Source organism: Canis lupus, chromosome 26 (genome assembly GCF_011100685.1).
Source record: "Canis lupus familiaris isolate Mischka breed German Shepherd chromosome 26, alternate assembly UU_Cfam_GSD_1.0, whole genome shotgun sequence".
In the NCBI taxonomy this organism is placed as follows: Eukaryota; Metazoa; Chordata; class Mammalia; order Carnivora; family Canidae; genus Canis; species Canis lupus.
The window spans coordinates 1,539,338-1,553,116 of NC_049247.1; the positions used below are offsets into that span (position 1 = coordinate 1,539,338).

The 13,779-nt window shown below is 48.4% G+C and overlaps 1 protein-coding gene across 3 annotated transcripts in view; it reads right to left on the reverse strand.

The window, feature by feature from the left end:
* ADGRD1 (adhesion G protein-coupled receptor D1) overlaps positions 1 to 13,779 on the reverse strand; it is a 122,516-nt gene that overhangs the window by 97,352 nt on the left and 11,385 nt on the right. For 2 of the 3 annotated variants that reach the window (XM_038574712.1, XM_038574710.1), the window contains exons 4-5: positions 12,987 to 13,082; positions 11,100 to 11,222 (exon numbers count right to left, since the gene is read on the reverse strand). In XM_038574712.1, coding sequence (XP_038430640.1) covers positions 11,100 to 11,222; positions 12,987 to 13,082 — 219 coding nt within the window. The remainder of the gene's footprint in view (positions 1 to 11,099; positions 11,223 to 12,986; positions 13,083 to 13,779) is intronic. The other variant, XM_038574711.1, reaches the window with a different exon arrangement.

Consider the following 13,779-nt stretch of genomic DNA (forward strand, 5'->3'; position numbering starts at 1 on the left):
GCCTGCCACTGTTTAGAGTTCTGAATCTGAGCCTCTGTCCTGCTTGTCTGACCCCAGTGACATTAACCCTTTCCTTGCATGAGTAACTGTGTGTGTAGATGTGTGTGCCTGTGTGCCAGAGAGCACACACACATGCGAGTGCTGAGCCAGCAACCTGCGTGGACTTCGGGTGGGAGCCAGAAATAATCCCAGCTGCCCTGACCCTCCCAGTCTGGCCCTGAGCAGGAGAGAGGAAAGAGCCTGAGACTCCTGACTCATTGGGGGGTGGGGGTGGCTTTCATGTACAAATGGCACCTAACTTCGACTTTGGGCCTTGTCTTCAGATGAGATTACAGACACAGCCTGAGAGAGTCATTAAATTAGCAGACATTGGCCATCAAATATAAACGTGTGTCCTGTCCAACCACCTTTCCTGTAACACCTTATGGGCTGACACATACATTATAAGCTGTTCAAATGTCTTGTGATCATCAGATTGCATTATACTTTGGTGGGCTTGGAGGTCTAATCTGCTAATGAGAAGCATGTAGAACAGAATAATTTTATAGCCTGGTTTGGAATTTCTCCATTTTTTTTTAATATAAGAGGAATCTCATAATAAGGGCAGGGGCCTGGCCCTTTCCTTACCTCTGAGAAGCTGGAATAGAACTCCAAGTCATAGGGGTGAGTACTTAGGGCCACTGAGGAAAGCAGACAGCCCCCCAAGTGCCCTGAAGGGCAGAACCCTGGATGGAAGACTGCTCAGAGGCAATGGGCTGGTCCCAGGACCCTTCCCGGAGCCTGCTCCCTGCGCGCCCTTGAAGCAGAGCCCAGCACAAACCACGGCCCTCCTGCCATGCTTCCCTGCTCTCAGAAACAACCCATTTCACCAGGAATCAAACACATGCATTGTGAAATTTTTGTTATGAAATGAATTCCCAGAGGATTCATTAATTTTTTCCAAACACTTTGCTGCATTTAGAAATTCCTTTTATTCAATCCCATCTTGGCCAAATGTCTGTCCAGGAAGAGAAACAAAAATAAGGCAGTCGGTTTGGCATTAGGTAAGGATAAGGCGAGCATTTCATTTTCATCCATGTAACCTGCGTGAAAATCGCTCCCAACTGAGAAATATCCTTATCTTCTAATGTCAGTTCACATCTCCCCAGAGTCTTAGGGAGCCCTAACACCGGCATCCCTGGGAGCGTGGCTCCAGGCACGCAGGTCATCAACCCAAGGAAGAAACAAGTTGAAGGGGTAAAAAGGAAGTGTGATCACTGATAAGTGATACCACACTTCTTTCTCCATATGAGCATTAAATCTGAATCTACCCAAAGAGAAAATGAGGATGCTGTCTTTCTCAGCAAGATCCAGAAAAAAAGTATCATCCAGATGCCATAAGAAGAGACGGATACATTCAAGCAAAGAAATACAAAATTCTGCAAGGCAAATAACTTACCATAACAAAGCCAAAGTACAAATGGTGATCCAGGAAGAAAAAAATACATGTGATACATTTAACAGATACATTTCCTTACTATGTGAAGACACTTCACAGAGAAAAATGTGATCACTAGCATTTAATGGGAATTTCCTAGGAACAAGGAAGATGGTTCTAAGACGAGTCCGTATGTTAATTCTTAATCCTTCCAACAACCCTGTGAAGTAGGTGTGCTCAGTGTCCCCATTTTACAGGCGGGAAAACAGGTAACACGTGCAAGGCCACACAGCTGGTAACAGGCAGGATTTGGACTTGTCAGGGTGATTCTGGACTCTGCACCTGTGATCACCGTGCTGTTCTACTCTCCCCTCCCACAGAGAGGACATTGTGTGTTCAAGAGCACCATCACTCAATTGCTAAACTAGACAAAAAAAAAAAAAAAAAAAACTCAGGAATTACGGGAAGAAGAAAAATGCACAACAAAGACCCAGGCCAAGTAAGGAAGTCTTGGTGAACACACTGTCTTCTCTGTGTGTCTGTGGTGGGTGTGGGTGAGGGAGGAGTCCTTCCAGGTAGAGGAGCAGCCCTTCCCATGCCTTGTGGCCAGCATGGCATCTATGCACCCTTCCCCAGGAACAGCACCTCTGTGCCCCAGGGAGAGCCATGCTGCCCACCCCCGTTTCCTCCAGTTGGGTAGGGCCAACCACACACACCCCAGGCCGACACTGGCGGCACCCATAAGGGTCACGCTGGGCCTGGATGGAACCTCTGGGCCTACAGTGCTCTCCCATCTGGAGAGCCCTGCTGACAAAGGTCAGAGCAAGGAGAGATGCATACTTCTGATGAGAGTATTTGAGCATCTGCACCCAACTTGATGCAGACAGCCACGATGCCCCCCATTCCACCTGCTGTCGGACCCCATGACCCCACCACTCTCCAGCAGAGCCAAGTTCCCCACTGCCTTGTGCCCAACTTGACCCAGAGGGGACACAGAAGTGACATTGGCCCAGCCCCAGCTATGGTTACTGTCTAGCAGCTTCAGCTCTCTGCCTCTTGGAGCTCTGAGCCGACATGGGAGAAGTCCAGACCACACCGCTAAGGAAAGACACCACACGTGCACGTGCCAGAGTGAGAGGGAGGGAGCGATCCTAGGAATCCAGCCCAGGTGAGCCTTCAGGTGACCCCAGGCCTGGCCACTGTCTGACTGCAGCTGTTGGAGGCCCCCAATGGGAAGGGCCCGCTGAGTCCCGCCAGTCCGTGAAACTGGGAAAAGTGACACCAGTGGTCTTTTGTATTGCAGGGCAATGGCTAACCAAACACAGTCTCACCTGAAGCCATCCCTTCCATGAGCCAACAAATTCCCCCTTTTGTTTAAGCCTAATTGAGTTGAGTTTCTATTGCTCACCATGACTTTTAACTGACATTTCCGTTCCTGACCCCACTGTCCCCCCAGAGGCCAGCACAAGGAGTGCACATGGCTCCCTCCTTCCTTCCTCACCAGCACTTTGGGTAGAGGGTTTGGGAAGGATATACCAGAGTGGCTGCTCCAGACCCTCCATCCTCTCCTGCTTACAAAGGTACTTGGGTCCCGCCAGAGGTGGTCGTGGCCCATATGAGACCATGACAGAGGGGAACAGCCTGTCCATACCATCAGCCCTGGCAGCTACCTGGAAGCAAATCAGCACAAACAGCTACCCTGAGCCCAAAGAGCAGGCTCAAGAATGCTCTAGAGTGGGAAACTGAGGACATCCATGTCCAGTGCCACCCACTGTCCCCACAGTGCCAAGTTCTGGTCTGAGAGAAGCCCCATCTCGGTGCTGCAGCAGAAGACACTGACTGGCGGCCTCCAGAGCTTCTCACCTCCTGGAAGCTGGACCCCGGTGAGGGTCCTCTTCCATGGCCCTTCCTGGTATGCTCGCAGAAGGCATTAGTCCCACCTCCCCCAATCCTGCCACTTGCAAAGGCCCACTTCCATCACCTTCCTCTTAGGGACAAGGCTTCAACCTATGAATACAGAGGAGACACATTCAGTCCATGGCAATACTCTCAGTGCTTCCTTCCACGGATATTTATTTGGTGGCTGATGACATCAGACACGAGGAGCAAGGATCTGCCTACAGAAGGCTACACAGACCCACAAGGTCCCGGGCTGCTGGCACTAACTGCCATGCAGGGCAGGGACAGACAGACAGACATGGAGTCTGTTCAGTGACACCTGGATCCAGTGGCCTGAAGACTAAGAGTGGCTTCCCCAAACGGGTGGCTTTGGAATTGAGATCTGAAGGAGTGGGCATTCTCCCACAAGGAAGGGACCAAAATGCGTAGAAGGAACCCGACTCACATAGGTTTTCTGGCCACATGTGGTGGGGGAGGGGAAAGAGAAGCAGAGAATTAGGTGCCAGGCACAAGCACCAGGAGGGAATTGGGTCTGGTACCTGTGCCGAGGTTCAGAGGGAGACAGGAGGCTGCATGCCTGCCCGGGTCTCCCAGGGCTGCTACAGCAAATCCCACCCAAGTGTACAGCCTTGTAACAACACTCATTGCTCTGGAGGCAAGATGTCTTATGAGGCTAAACTTGTGGTGATGGCAGGGCCGCCTTCCCTCCAGAGGCCCCAGGGGAGAACGTGTTCCCTCCCTTTTCCGCTTCTGGAGGCGCTTGCATCCCTTGGCTCAGGTCCCTTGCTCCCCATTCAGAGCCACCTGCGAATGTCTGTCTTGGACTCTGCCCTCCTGCCGCTTCAGAGGCTACACCAGGGTCACACGCAATCCAGGACCCTCACAGTCCTCATTCACCACACCAGCGAAATGGGCAGAGGGTATGTGGGAACTGTCTTGTGACTTTTTACAAAGCTGTTTATCCACAGATATCTCTAAATAGAAAGGTATTTAGAAAGAGGAAGAGACTTTGTGAGGTCAGGAAGGTCTTTAAACAGCTCTGGCTGGTTCAGTTTGTCAGCACACCCTAGGCAGGTGAGCTGCATGTTCTCCCGGTTTCAGGGTAAGAGAGGCCTCCCAGAACTGAGGCCCTGGTCACTTTGTCACATGAACAGAGGATGTCAAGGGGACCTCCCAACTACTGGGTTCTTGGTGGGTTTTCCTGAAACGTGGTTGTGCAGGAGAGGATCTGGTTGTGCAGGGCTCCCACAGCCTCTCCTCTCCTGGACGGGGCAACACCTGCCAGGTACTTCCACAGAGCACAGGCTGGGAGCAGAATGAGTCTGACAAGTTTGGGTTTTCTGGCTCACCTGGGGAAAGCTCCCGACACCCAGTGATGGTTGATCCACAAGTTTGCCATCTCCCATCCCAAACCCTGATCTCCTAAGACACTAAAATGTAATCTTCATCCCATGTTTCAGCATAGGGCCCCTTAAAATGACATTGTTGGTAATTGCACACCCTAGGGTCTGGGACACTTGCTCCAAGAGAATTTTAGTACAGAAACATGCCTTGACACAACACAAATCACAGTGTAAGAAGCTGCGCCTTTCTCAAGTTTCTCTCTGCTCTTCTGACAGCAACAAAGAGACAATCCATCAGAGTGTAAAGAACAATCACTAATCCCCACATAGCAAAGAAATGCCACATGTCAAATGTGAAGCCCTTGATGGGCAGTGATATCCAAGTAGAACTCAGTAATGCAGGTGCCCACTGCCACTTACAGGAATTAGTACTGGTTTTCAATTCATGGGGGTGACATGGTTTCTTTTTTAATTAAATCCAAGCAGGTGAAATTTAAAGAAAAACACTAAGTATAATAATAGTTCAGGTGGTACATGTTTGTGGGTAAAAATTATAAAAGTGGTTAAAAACTTAAGAATCATTGGTCCTAAAAGACATTCCATCATTACTGGAAATGTAAATAATTGCATCATTCAACCCAAACCAGTTAAAGTCAATGACCCTGCCTTGGACTTATTCTCTGGTGTAGACACCGTCACACCTCACTGCTACACTGACTCCACAGTTGGCACTGCGTAGGCTGAGTTAAAGAGATCAGTATGCCCCTCTTCTGCCCACATCAAAACTGTGGGGATAGAAGTATGTCTGGCTCTGCAAGCTTCCTTGGTACAATTTCCAAGTAATTCTCAATACTGTGGAGACCCATGTGCCTAAAAACATAAAGAGAATGGCTCATAAGACTTTCTAATTGATCCCAAAACGCGTAGAACAACTGAAGAGGAAAGAGTACAGCTATGTATGGTTGTCTGTAAATACAAGAGGTCTTTTTCCTAAGGTGGGAAGTTAACAGGTAGCGACTCAGTGACCCAGAGTGCAGTGTCTTCCCTCACATCTGACTTTGACCCAGCACCAAGAGAACGTGAGGACAGTGAATATTCAACACGATATCCTAATGAGGTTTTTTTTTTTCTGGCTCCATAATTAGAAGATGAGAAGTAAGAGCCAAAGAAGGTGAGAGAGATGACACCACAAAGAGTAAAACAGAAGAGCTGAAGGTCATAGCGGTGAAGAATCTGGACCTCAGATACTAGGTGACTGAGGAGGATTTCCATCCTCAGGGATATCTGAGATGGAACAGAATGAGAGACACAGCAGAGACACAGAAGAGGCACAGCAAGACAGTGTCTCTTGGACTCCAGTGTGCATGACAGAGCCCATCCGGCCAGGAGAACTGCATCCATGAGCAAGAAAACCAGGTGGTTTCATAAAGGAAGCTCGGGCTGTGTGCTTTCAACATGCACCATGCTGCTTCACAGAGCAAGACTTTTCCATATCAAATACTTCTGCCCATGGGCCAAGAAAAGGCTCTCTCTAGCTTCTTCTTGACACACCTGGCACAGTGGGACTCTCTTCAGCTCCTCCATCTCCCCATCATTGCCACTTTCAGAGAGAGACAGCACAAGCCACAGTGCCATGTGCCAACTGCCCTTCAGTCTCAGCCCAGGAGGCAGCAGGAGCACTGGGGACCAAGAAGATCAAGAGAGTATGACCTATCTGAGGGACAACCCTCGACTCCAACCAACTGCTGCCAGGTACACAGGAGTGTTGTTGGATTTTCTGACTTTCTTTAAGAGAAGTCAAAAGTATAGATTTTTTTAACTGAAATGTTCCCTTATACAGGAGTTAAATACAAAAAAAAAAAACACATTTAAAGCACTGTGGGAGGCTGTTTCTGTAAATTTACTGAGCTGGGATATTTGGCTAAAAACAGTTTAGAAAATTCGCTAATATATAAAAACCAAGAGGATCAACATAATGCTATCAAATAAAACACATTTGTGGGATGGTCAGCTGTAGCCAATTTGAGGACAGGATCCAAGAGAATCACCAGGAGGTCCCGGCTACAAATACAGATTCCAAGGCTTTGTCCACAGAATGGATTCAGTAGATCCTGAATGCAGGAGCCTGAGAACTTCCACTTTCAACATCTCCGCAAGTGGCCCTGCTGCCCGTAGTCCATAAACAATACTTAGAGACTCACTGCACTAAGTCAGTGTGCTGCTCTCACAGGTCTTGCTCACCTCTGGGCCTCAGTTCCCCCATCTGTAACCTGAGTGTACAGATGAATGCTTCCCTGAGGATCATCCACTCATGCTCCAATATCCCTGTAACCCCAGACCATCCCAGGAAGACGGCAGCTGGATCCATGCCTAGCCTGCATCCGCCAGACCTCTCTGGAAATTTCTTTCCTGAAACTCCATTCTGCAAATATCTCAGATATTTTCAGATATTTTTTGACAGCTGCTTGGATTTAGAAACCTCATACAAAGGAGAAGTCACCTCAGAGCTAGGAAGGAGGGAATGTGAGTGCTGAGGGTTTCCACCTGCCACGATGGGGTTTCATGGTCAACTTGGTGTTTACAAGCAGAGGAAGTTCTGTGCACAAGAAGAAAATGAGGGGCATATGTACAGGGAGCCAAGGTAAGCAGATGAGTAAAACAGGAAGATGTCCTTCCTGAGAGCAGCCCATGTGATTAGAGCTGAGCTGGCATCAGAGGTAATGGATAGAAGTCACCCCAGGTGGAATTTGGTCCAAGATCAGAGACAACATCTAAAGATCAGAACAGAGAGGCCTTCGAAGGGATGGAAACATTCAAAAGCCCCACTAGATGTATCTGCTCACCGACTCGTAGGAAGCATCTATGAGGCTGGTTTTCATCCCCAAAAATACAGTGGTGACCAAGACAGACACAGTCCCTGGCCTCACTGTGCTGCTGTCGCTAGGAAAGATGGATGGTGAGCAGGCCCTCATGGGCCAAAGGCATGCTGGAGAGGAACACGGTAGCGAGCCAGGGGAGCACAGACAAAGGGACTCACCTGTCTGGAAGTAACACCTGAGCTGAGCCCTCAAGGTCTACGGGTGGGTGAGACCAGGTGCTAGAACATTCCAGGAAGTCTCCCTCCCTACACTGAGTTTCCCAACTTGTGCCCTTGCAGGTTGTGGGGAATGAAGGACAGACACCTCATCCTGAAGGAACACAGACTGTGTTTCCTTAGGTTCACATTCAAGAATGGCCAGGCATCCAAATAGCCTTTTCCCCTCATAATAGCCTCAAAACATTCCCCAGTTTACACATGATGCCCATGAAAAACTTCCTGAGAAAGCACCATTTGCCAAGAGGCAGGAGTGTTTGCCAAAAATGCAGGAAGGTGGAGCACAGATGGAGATCGGGTCCAGCAGGAGTGGGCATGGGCACAGGAAGCAGCGGTGGGCGGCCTGGTGGAGGGCGTGCAGGGCTGGCGGTCAGCTGCTCAGGCGTTTAGTCCTTTTTTGAAAAGCTCAGACTTCAACTCTGCTCCTAAAAGCATCCTCTTTTTTTTTTCTTCAAAGAGCAGCCAAAACCATGAATGGAGACCACAAGAGAATTTGGAAATAAGAAATATAAAAATAGTTGACCTGATGGATGGGTCTCTCTTTATTTTAATGTTAGTTTTTATCACAAGAGTAATGGACTATAAGTCTGAGCCCACTAACTGTCACCACCAAAAAACTCCAGAGAAACAGAGACAAATGTGTGGAGGAGGAGGGGATGGATGGATCTGGAAAGACCCCACATCTCAGGTTCCCGCATTCTGGTCACTCACAACCTTTACACCTGACCACTCCCTTCCTCCCTATCGTTACTGACGTCATTTCTTGAAGTCAGCCCATGCCTAAAGCTCACTACGTACTGAAGTCTCATCCTAAATCGTATCTAGAAAATCACATTTCTGATGAGCTATTTGTGTTCAGACAAAAACATAACCATTAATGTTTTTAATTGCCTGGTGTCACCTGAAATCATCCCACACACTCCATGCGCTTCAGAGACTTTAATGTGGAAAGTACTGGGCAGACCTTCCCTGTTCGCTTCTTGTTTTTCTGGAACCCAGAAATACAAGCTCCTGCCAGCTGCGCCAGCTGCGGGGAAACCCGTTCGAGCTAAGGGCGCACGCGGAGGCGTGCACGCAGTGGTCCTCAGATGGGATGCCTGCCTCTCCGTCTCCGGGAAACTGAAATGCAGACAAAGGGGGACAGACCAAGAAATGTCCAACCTCCGTCTGTTTCTGCACGAAGCCTCATGCCAGCACTGTCTCCGGAAGCCAAGGGTGATGTAAGGCTTCCTGGCTTCACTTTACATCTGGCCATACTGTAAAGAAAGTGGCCACGTGATGGTTTGAAGGGCTCCAGTTAACTACAGCACACAAGAAGCCGCTATCGGAGAGGGACCTGAAGCCAAACTCCGCAGCTCTGTCTACCACCCTGCACTCTTGTCTCATTTTTTTTTTAAGGATGAAATGAGCAAATATGTGTAATGAGAATGGTCCCGTGATTGTCACATCATCAGCAATCAATAACGTGGGGTCGTGGTTGTGGGTTAGCCCCCCTATGGAGGGGTTCCCTCCAAGCAAGCCAGCTGCGGTCCTCATTAGGACAGAGGCCCTGGTGAGAGGAGCCAAGTCTGCAAATATTCACTCGGGGGCCATTGCGGAGGGGGCTGCACACAGCTGGGCTGCACCTGCCAGGAGCAGGGGGGCTCCTTCCAGCTCCACAGCAGACTTGTGAGCCCACACTCACCCATCTGACAGACACGGACTCAGGTGAAGCAGTTGCCTGAGGTCACCGCAGACGGAATGAGAGCTGGGACCAGAGCCCATGCTCTCACCGCACTCTGCGTCCTGCAGGCACCATGACTGCTAGGGCCAGGGAGCCAGTGACAGCCTGGGGGGCAGTGTCCGTGATGAAGGGGTGCGCTATGCAGTTGCCTAACCAGAGTCAGTGGGAGGCAGGGGTGATTTCTCAAGAGAAACTGGAAATCCATATATTTACATGAAACTTTTCTCTTTTTCCATGAGATGGCAGCTAGTTAAACATTTTGTAGTTCCATGCCTGCCAAGCCAAACACGGTCACAGGCTGGAGCCAGCCCAGGGTCCTGAGTCTGTGGTCTTGGTGTTCAGGTAAAACTTCCCAGAACTCTGATGCCCTCTGCGGTCCCATCACAGTGGCCCCATGAGGGTTAGTGGTCCCCAATGCCCGCATCATCACAGTTCCGGGGACCCACGCCGCCCACCTCCTGAACAATCTAAGTCCCCCCTGGGGGGGGGCAGAGCAGCAGAGAACCTGTCCCCTGAGAGATGCTGCTCCCCAAGGGCCAGGCCCCCAGGCCCCCAGCTCTGCTGGCACTCCTAGTGGCCACAGCTGAGCCCGGGCTGTTACTCATTTAGAGAAACAAACAAGCCTGATGTGTTTATAGGGCTATCCAAATTCTGGAATGGCTCAAACATTGGTTTGTAAACCTGGCCATGGTTTTGGACCTCAAAACCATTTCTTGAAATTCTGGGTTCTACAAAGTCCAAAACATACCCCCACACACACACCAGCATGTTTTTGCCTTGTTAAGCTTTCATTTGTTTTTCCTGGAATGAAGTCCATATGTCCCCAAAACTGTATAGGACAAGTTCACCACAATGCTGTTTTGAGAAAGCCATTGGATGCCCAAAAGGCCTTCACTTTCAGACAGGCTTACCTTAAACTCTTTATTTTTCCCCCCAAATGAAAATTCTTACTCTGCCCATAGTAATGGAACTTGAAGGCTTGAAGCTGATTTGGATGTCAGACAACAACTTTTCAGAGAGGTTTGAGATGTGGCACAAATACCTGTTGTCTGAACCTCTGATACTAGAGAGCAGGTTGCTTTTCACAGGTAAAAGGGGAAAAGACATGCATGCCAGCTCCTCTGCTGCCTACATGTGCTGTGTCCCTGACACTCTTCCAACCACGGGCCTGCAGCCCTCTGCAGTGGGGGCTCCACCCACTGCCCCCCAAAGCTCTGAGATAAAAGAAACAAGCCCAGGGCAGGAGTGTCACAGGCTTGCCCTGCCCAGGCCCACCGTCAACATCCCAGAGCCAGAAATAACGTGGTGGGAGCCACACCACCAATTTACTCCCCACAAAGGCCACAGCCCCGTCCAAGTCCCAATATGACATCACTGCGTCTATTTCTATGGCAGGGTTTTTTTGTTGTTGTTGTTACAAAATTAAATAGTGTGCTCTCAGGTCTCTGAGAGACAGTATTTCAATGCTTGGTCTCCAGGACATAGCTCTGGTTAGAATCCTAGACACCTGCACCCCCACCTCTGCCTTCCCTCCCACCACCCACTCTGTGTCCACGAAGGCTGTTGCAGCTACAAGGTCCATCCCCACCTGCCAGCGCCCAGAGGCAGCAGCGTATCACTCACCGTCAGGGTCACATTGTGCTGGGCTGCTGATGCAGGAAGCTTTGTACCTCCCATAGTAGAGAAGGGTGACTCCTTTCTCCTCCTTGAGGTAAATGCCTTTGCTGACCTTCCCTTCCACGATGTCTACATAAGAAGAGCGACAGCGTCATGTGTAAGCAATCGTCCAAGATTGCATCTAAAAACGCGTCAGACTTAGAAACAACATATACATCAATGTACTGTACTATTTGTCCTTATAATATTATATATAATAATACTAATATTAATGCTTAATAGTTAACATTTATCTAGTACTAGTTATAAATAGTATAACAAGATAATGTGAATATTGAATAATTTGATAACATTAATATTCTATCATCAGTGGCTACTATAGCTGTATGTAATATGCGCTATACTGTAAAGACACTCTAACTATAACATTTTCCAGGAGCAATGCAGTGACAATCTTCTACTGTCTTCTACTGTCCTGAATTTCAGCTCCATCCACATGTTTCAGGGGCCCTTCCCTCCCATCCTCTAAGTGAAACACTTAGGTATGTATTTGAACATGAAGAGACGCCTGAACTCTCTCTCCCTGTGAGTTCTCCTTGGAAGCCCCCATTCCTAGGTGTGGGAACCTACAATATTGAAAGAACTCATGTTTGGACTCTAGGAGAAAATCCCAGAGCCACGCCTCAGTCCTAGTGGGCCTGCCAACTCCAGGCAGAGTGGCCATGGGCCCCCTGGGGGTGCTCGCTGCTCCATCCATCTTCTGTCTGGTCCCATTCCCATGGCAAACATACCTGATGGTGTGAGTGTAGGGTAAATGGTTTACAGGACTGATAAGTGAAGACTATAAAAACCAAGTGTGATTAGGTATTTATTATTCATTGGGGTCAAAGTCACCCAGATACCTGCTCTTCTGTATGCCCACTGCCCTTGAGCTGTCAAGCAGCAGGAGATGTACAGCAGGGCTAACTGAGCTCTTTGCACCTGACAGCTACCATGACTCAGGTTTTCCAACAACCACTGTCAAGTGGATAACCCACTCAAAGGGCCTCAGTGTTCTTCCTTACTGTTTTAAACTCATTATTTTTTGCTTATCTTATTTATTGTTTGGGGAGGACTATATGTTACAAAATTAAATTTATTGCAAAATTAACAGCTGCATAACTGAGTTAAGCTGTATAAATCCCTCAACAAGGCTGTCTGACTGGAAAAGGTAATTTTGGAAGCCAAACATCTTGCATCTGAGAGCAATCAGATTATGTGCTGTGCTAAAAATCACTGAAGGCATGACACCTGAATTATCTGAACTCACTTTCTATACTGCTTGGGGTAGAGGCCACAGTAGCTACCAGCTCTTTTACTTTGAGCTGTGTAGGAAAAATAGGAAACATATGGGCTCTGAGGTTATTAAGATAGTAATTTAACCCTGACTCTACTGGGTGTTTTATAATAATTTTTTTAAAAATCCAGATACAGAAAAAATGCTGATTTTAATATTTTTAAGAGATCAAATTTTTGGTGAAGTATTTTTAAATCAGCTCTAATTTTCCATTCAAAGGGTATGATTTTCCTCCTCCAAAGAATTTACTCCATTTAAAAATCTAAATAATTTCTATTTGTAGAAAATATCTCATGTCTGTATTGGTCTGAAAAAAGCAGCTGATCAGGTGAAAGCTTGCATGCCCCTCCTAATGCATTGCAATCGGTGGCACTACCTCTAGACCTAGCTGGAAGCAGTATTTCCAACACCCTGGGTCTTGGGCTGTGTCCTTGGGGATATGCTTTTTCACCAGCCAAGACAAAGTGAATTCATATGGGATCAAATCAAACTGGCCTCGAGACTCATGGCAGATCCAAACTCCACAGAACATGGAACGGAAGTATACAAGTGCTCACCTACGGTTGCAGAGAAATTTGAGTAGGCAGAGTCATTGGTACGAACAAAGGTAGAATTATGGGAAGGAAGCACAGTGAGGTTGTGGGTTCGCAACACTAGGTGGGACAACAAAAGAAAAAGCACAACAAATGAGTGACGTGAACGACAAATGGAACCGACATATCTCTCAACTTGAAACGCACTGAGAAGTGGTCTCTCACCTGGCAAGTACCCTGGATTTTCTCTCCCAACTCACCTCCCTCCCACCCCCTGCCTCTCCCATGCACTGGATGCCATCCTGGCCAATGCCCTGGCCTGCCATCCCAAACCAGGGCGCAACAGCTGCTAGCTTTCTCCACAAATGTGGGTTCCCATCTGCTGTATCCAAGTACCCTCTCAGATACTTAGTTGAGAGATATGGAACTGAGCTCAGCCATAAAACAGCCTTAACAGGACGGTTCGTGGTGGTGATGTCACAACAACTGGTGAGCTGGGAACGCAGCACGGAGGCAATGGCATGATATCACGACACATGGACAGAACAGCAGAGGATTCAGCGACAAATAACAGAGCTGCGAGAGCACGAAGTGGCTTCCAAAGCCATTCAACTGTCCCCAGCAGGAAAATGTGCCGATGGATCCTATTCTCTCTGTTTCTTGAGGAGCCTGTGATGGAACTGAAATGTGCCAGCATGGCACTGTGACATGGAGAGTGGATCCAGGGGACTGCAGTGATGCCGTCACCATTCGCGTGTTCTAGGACACACATGAACACATTGAGCTTCCAGGGAAGTCAACACACTGGTGAACAAAA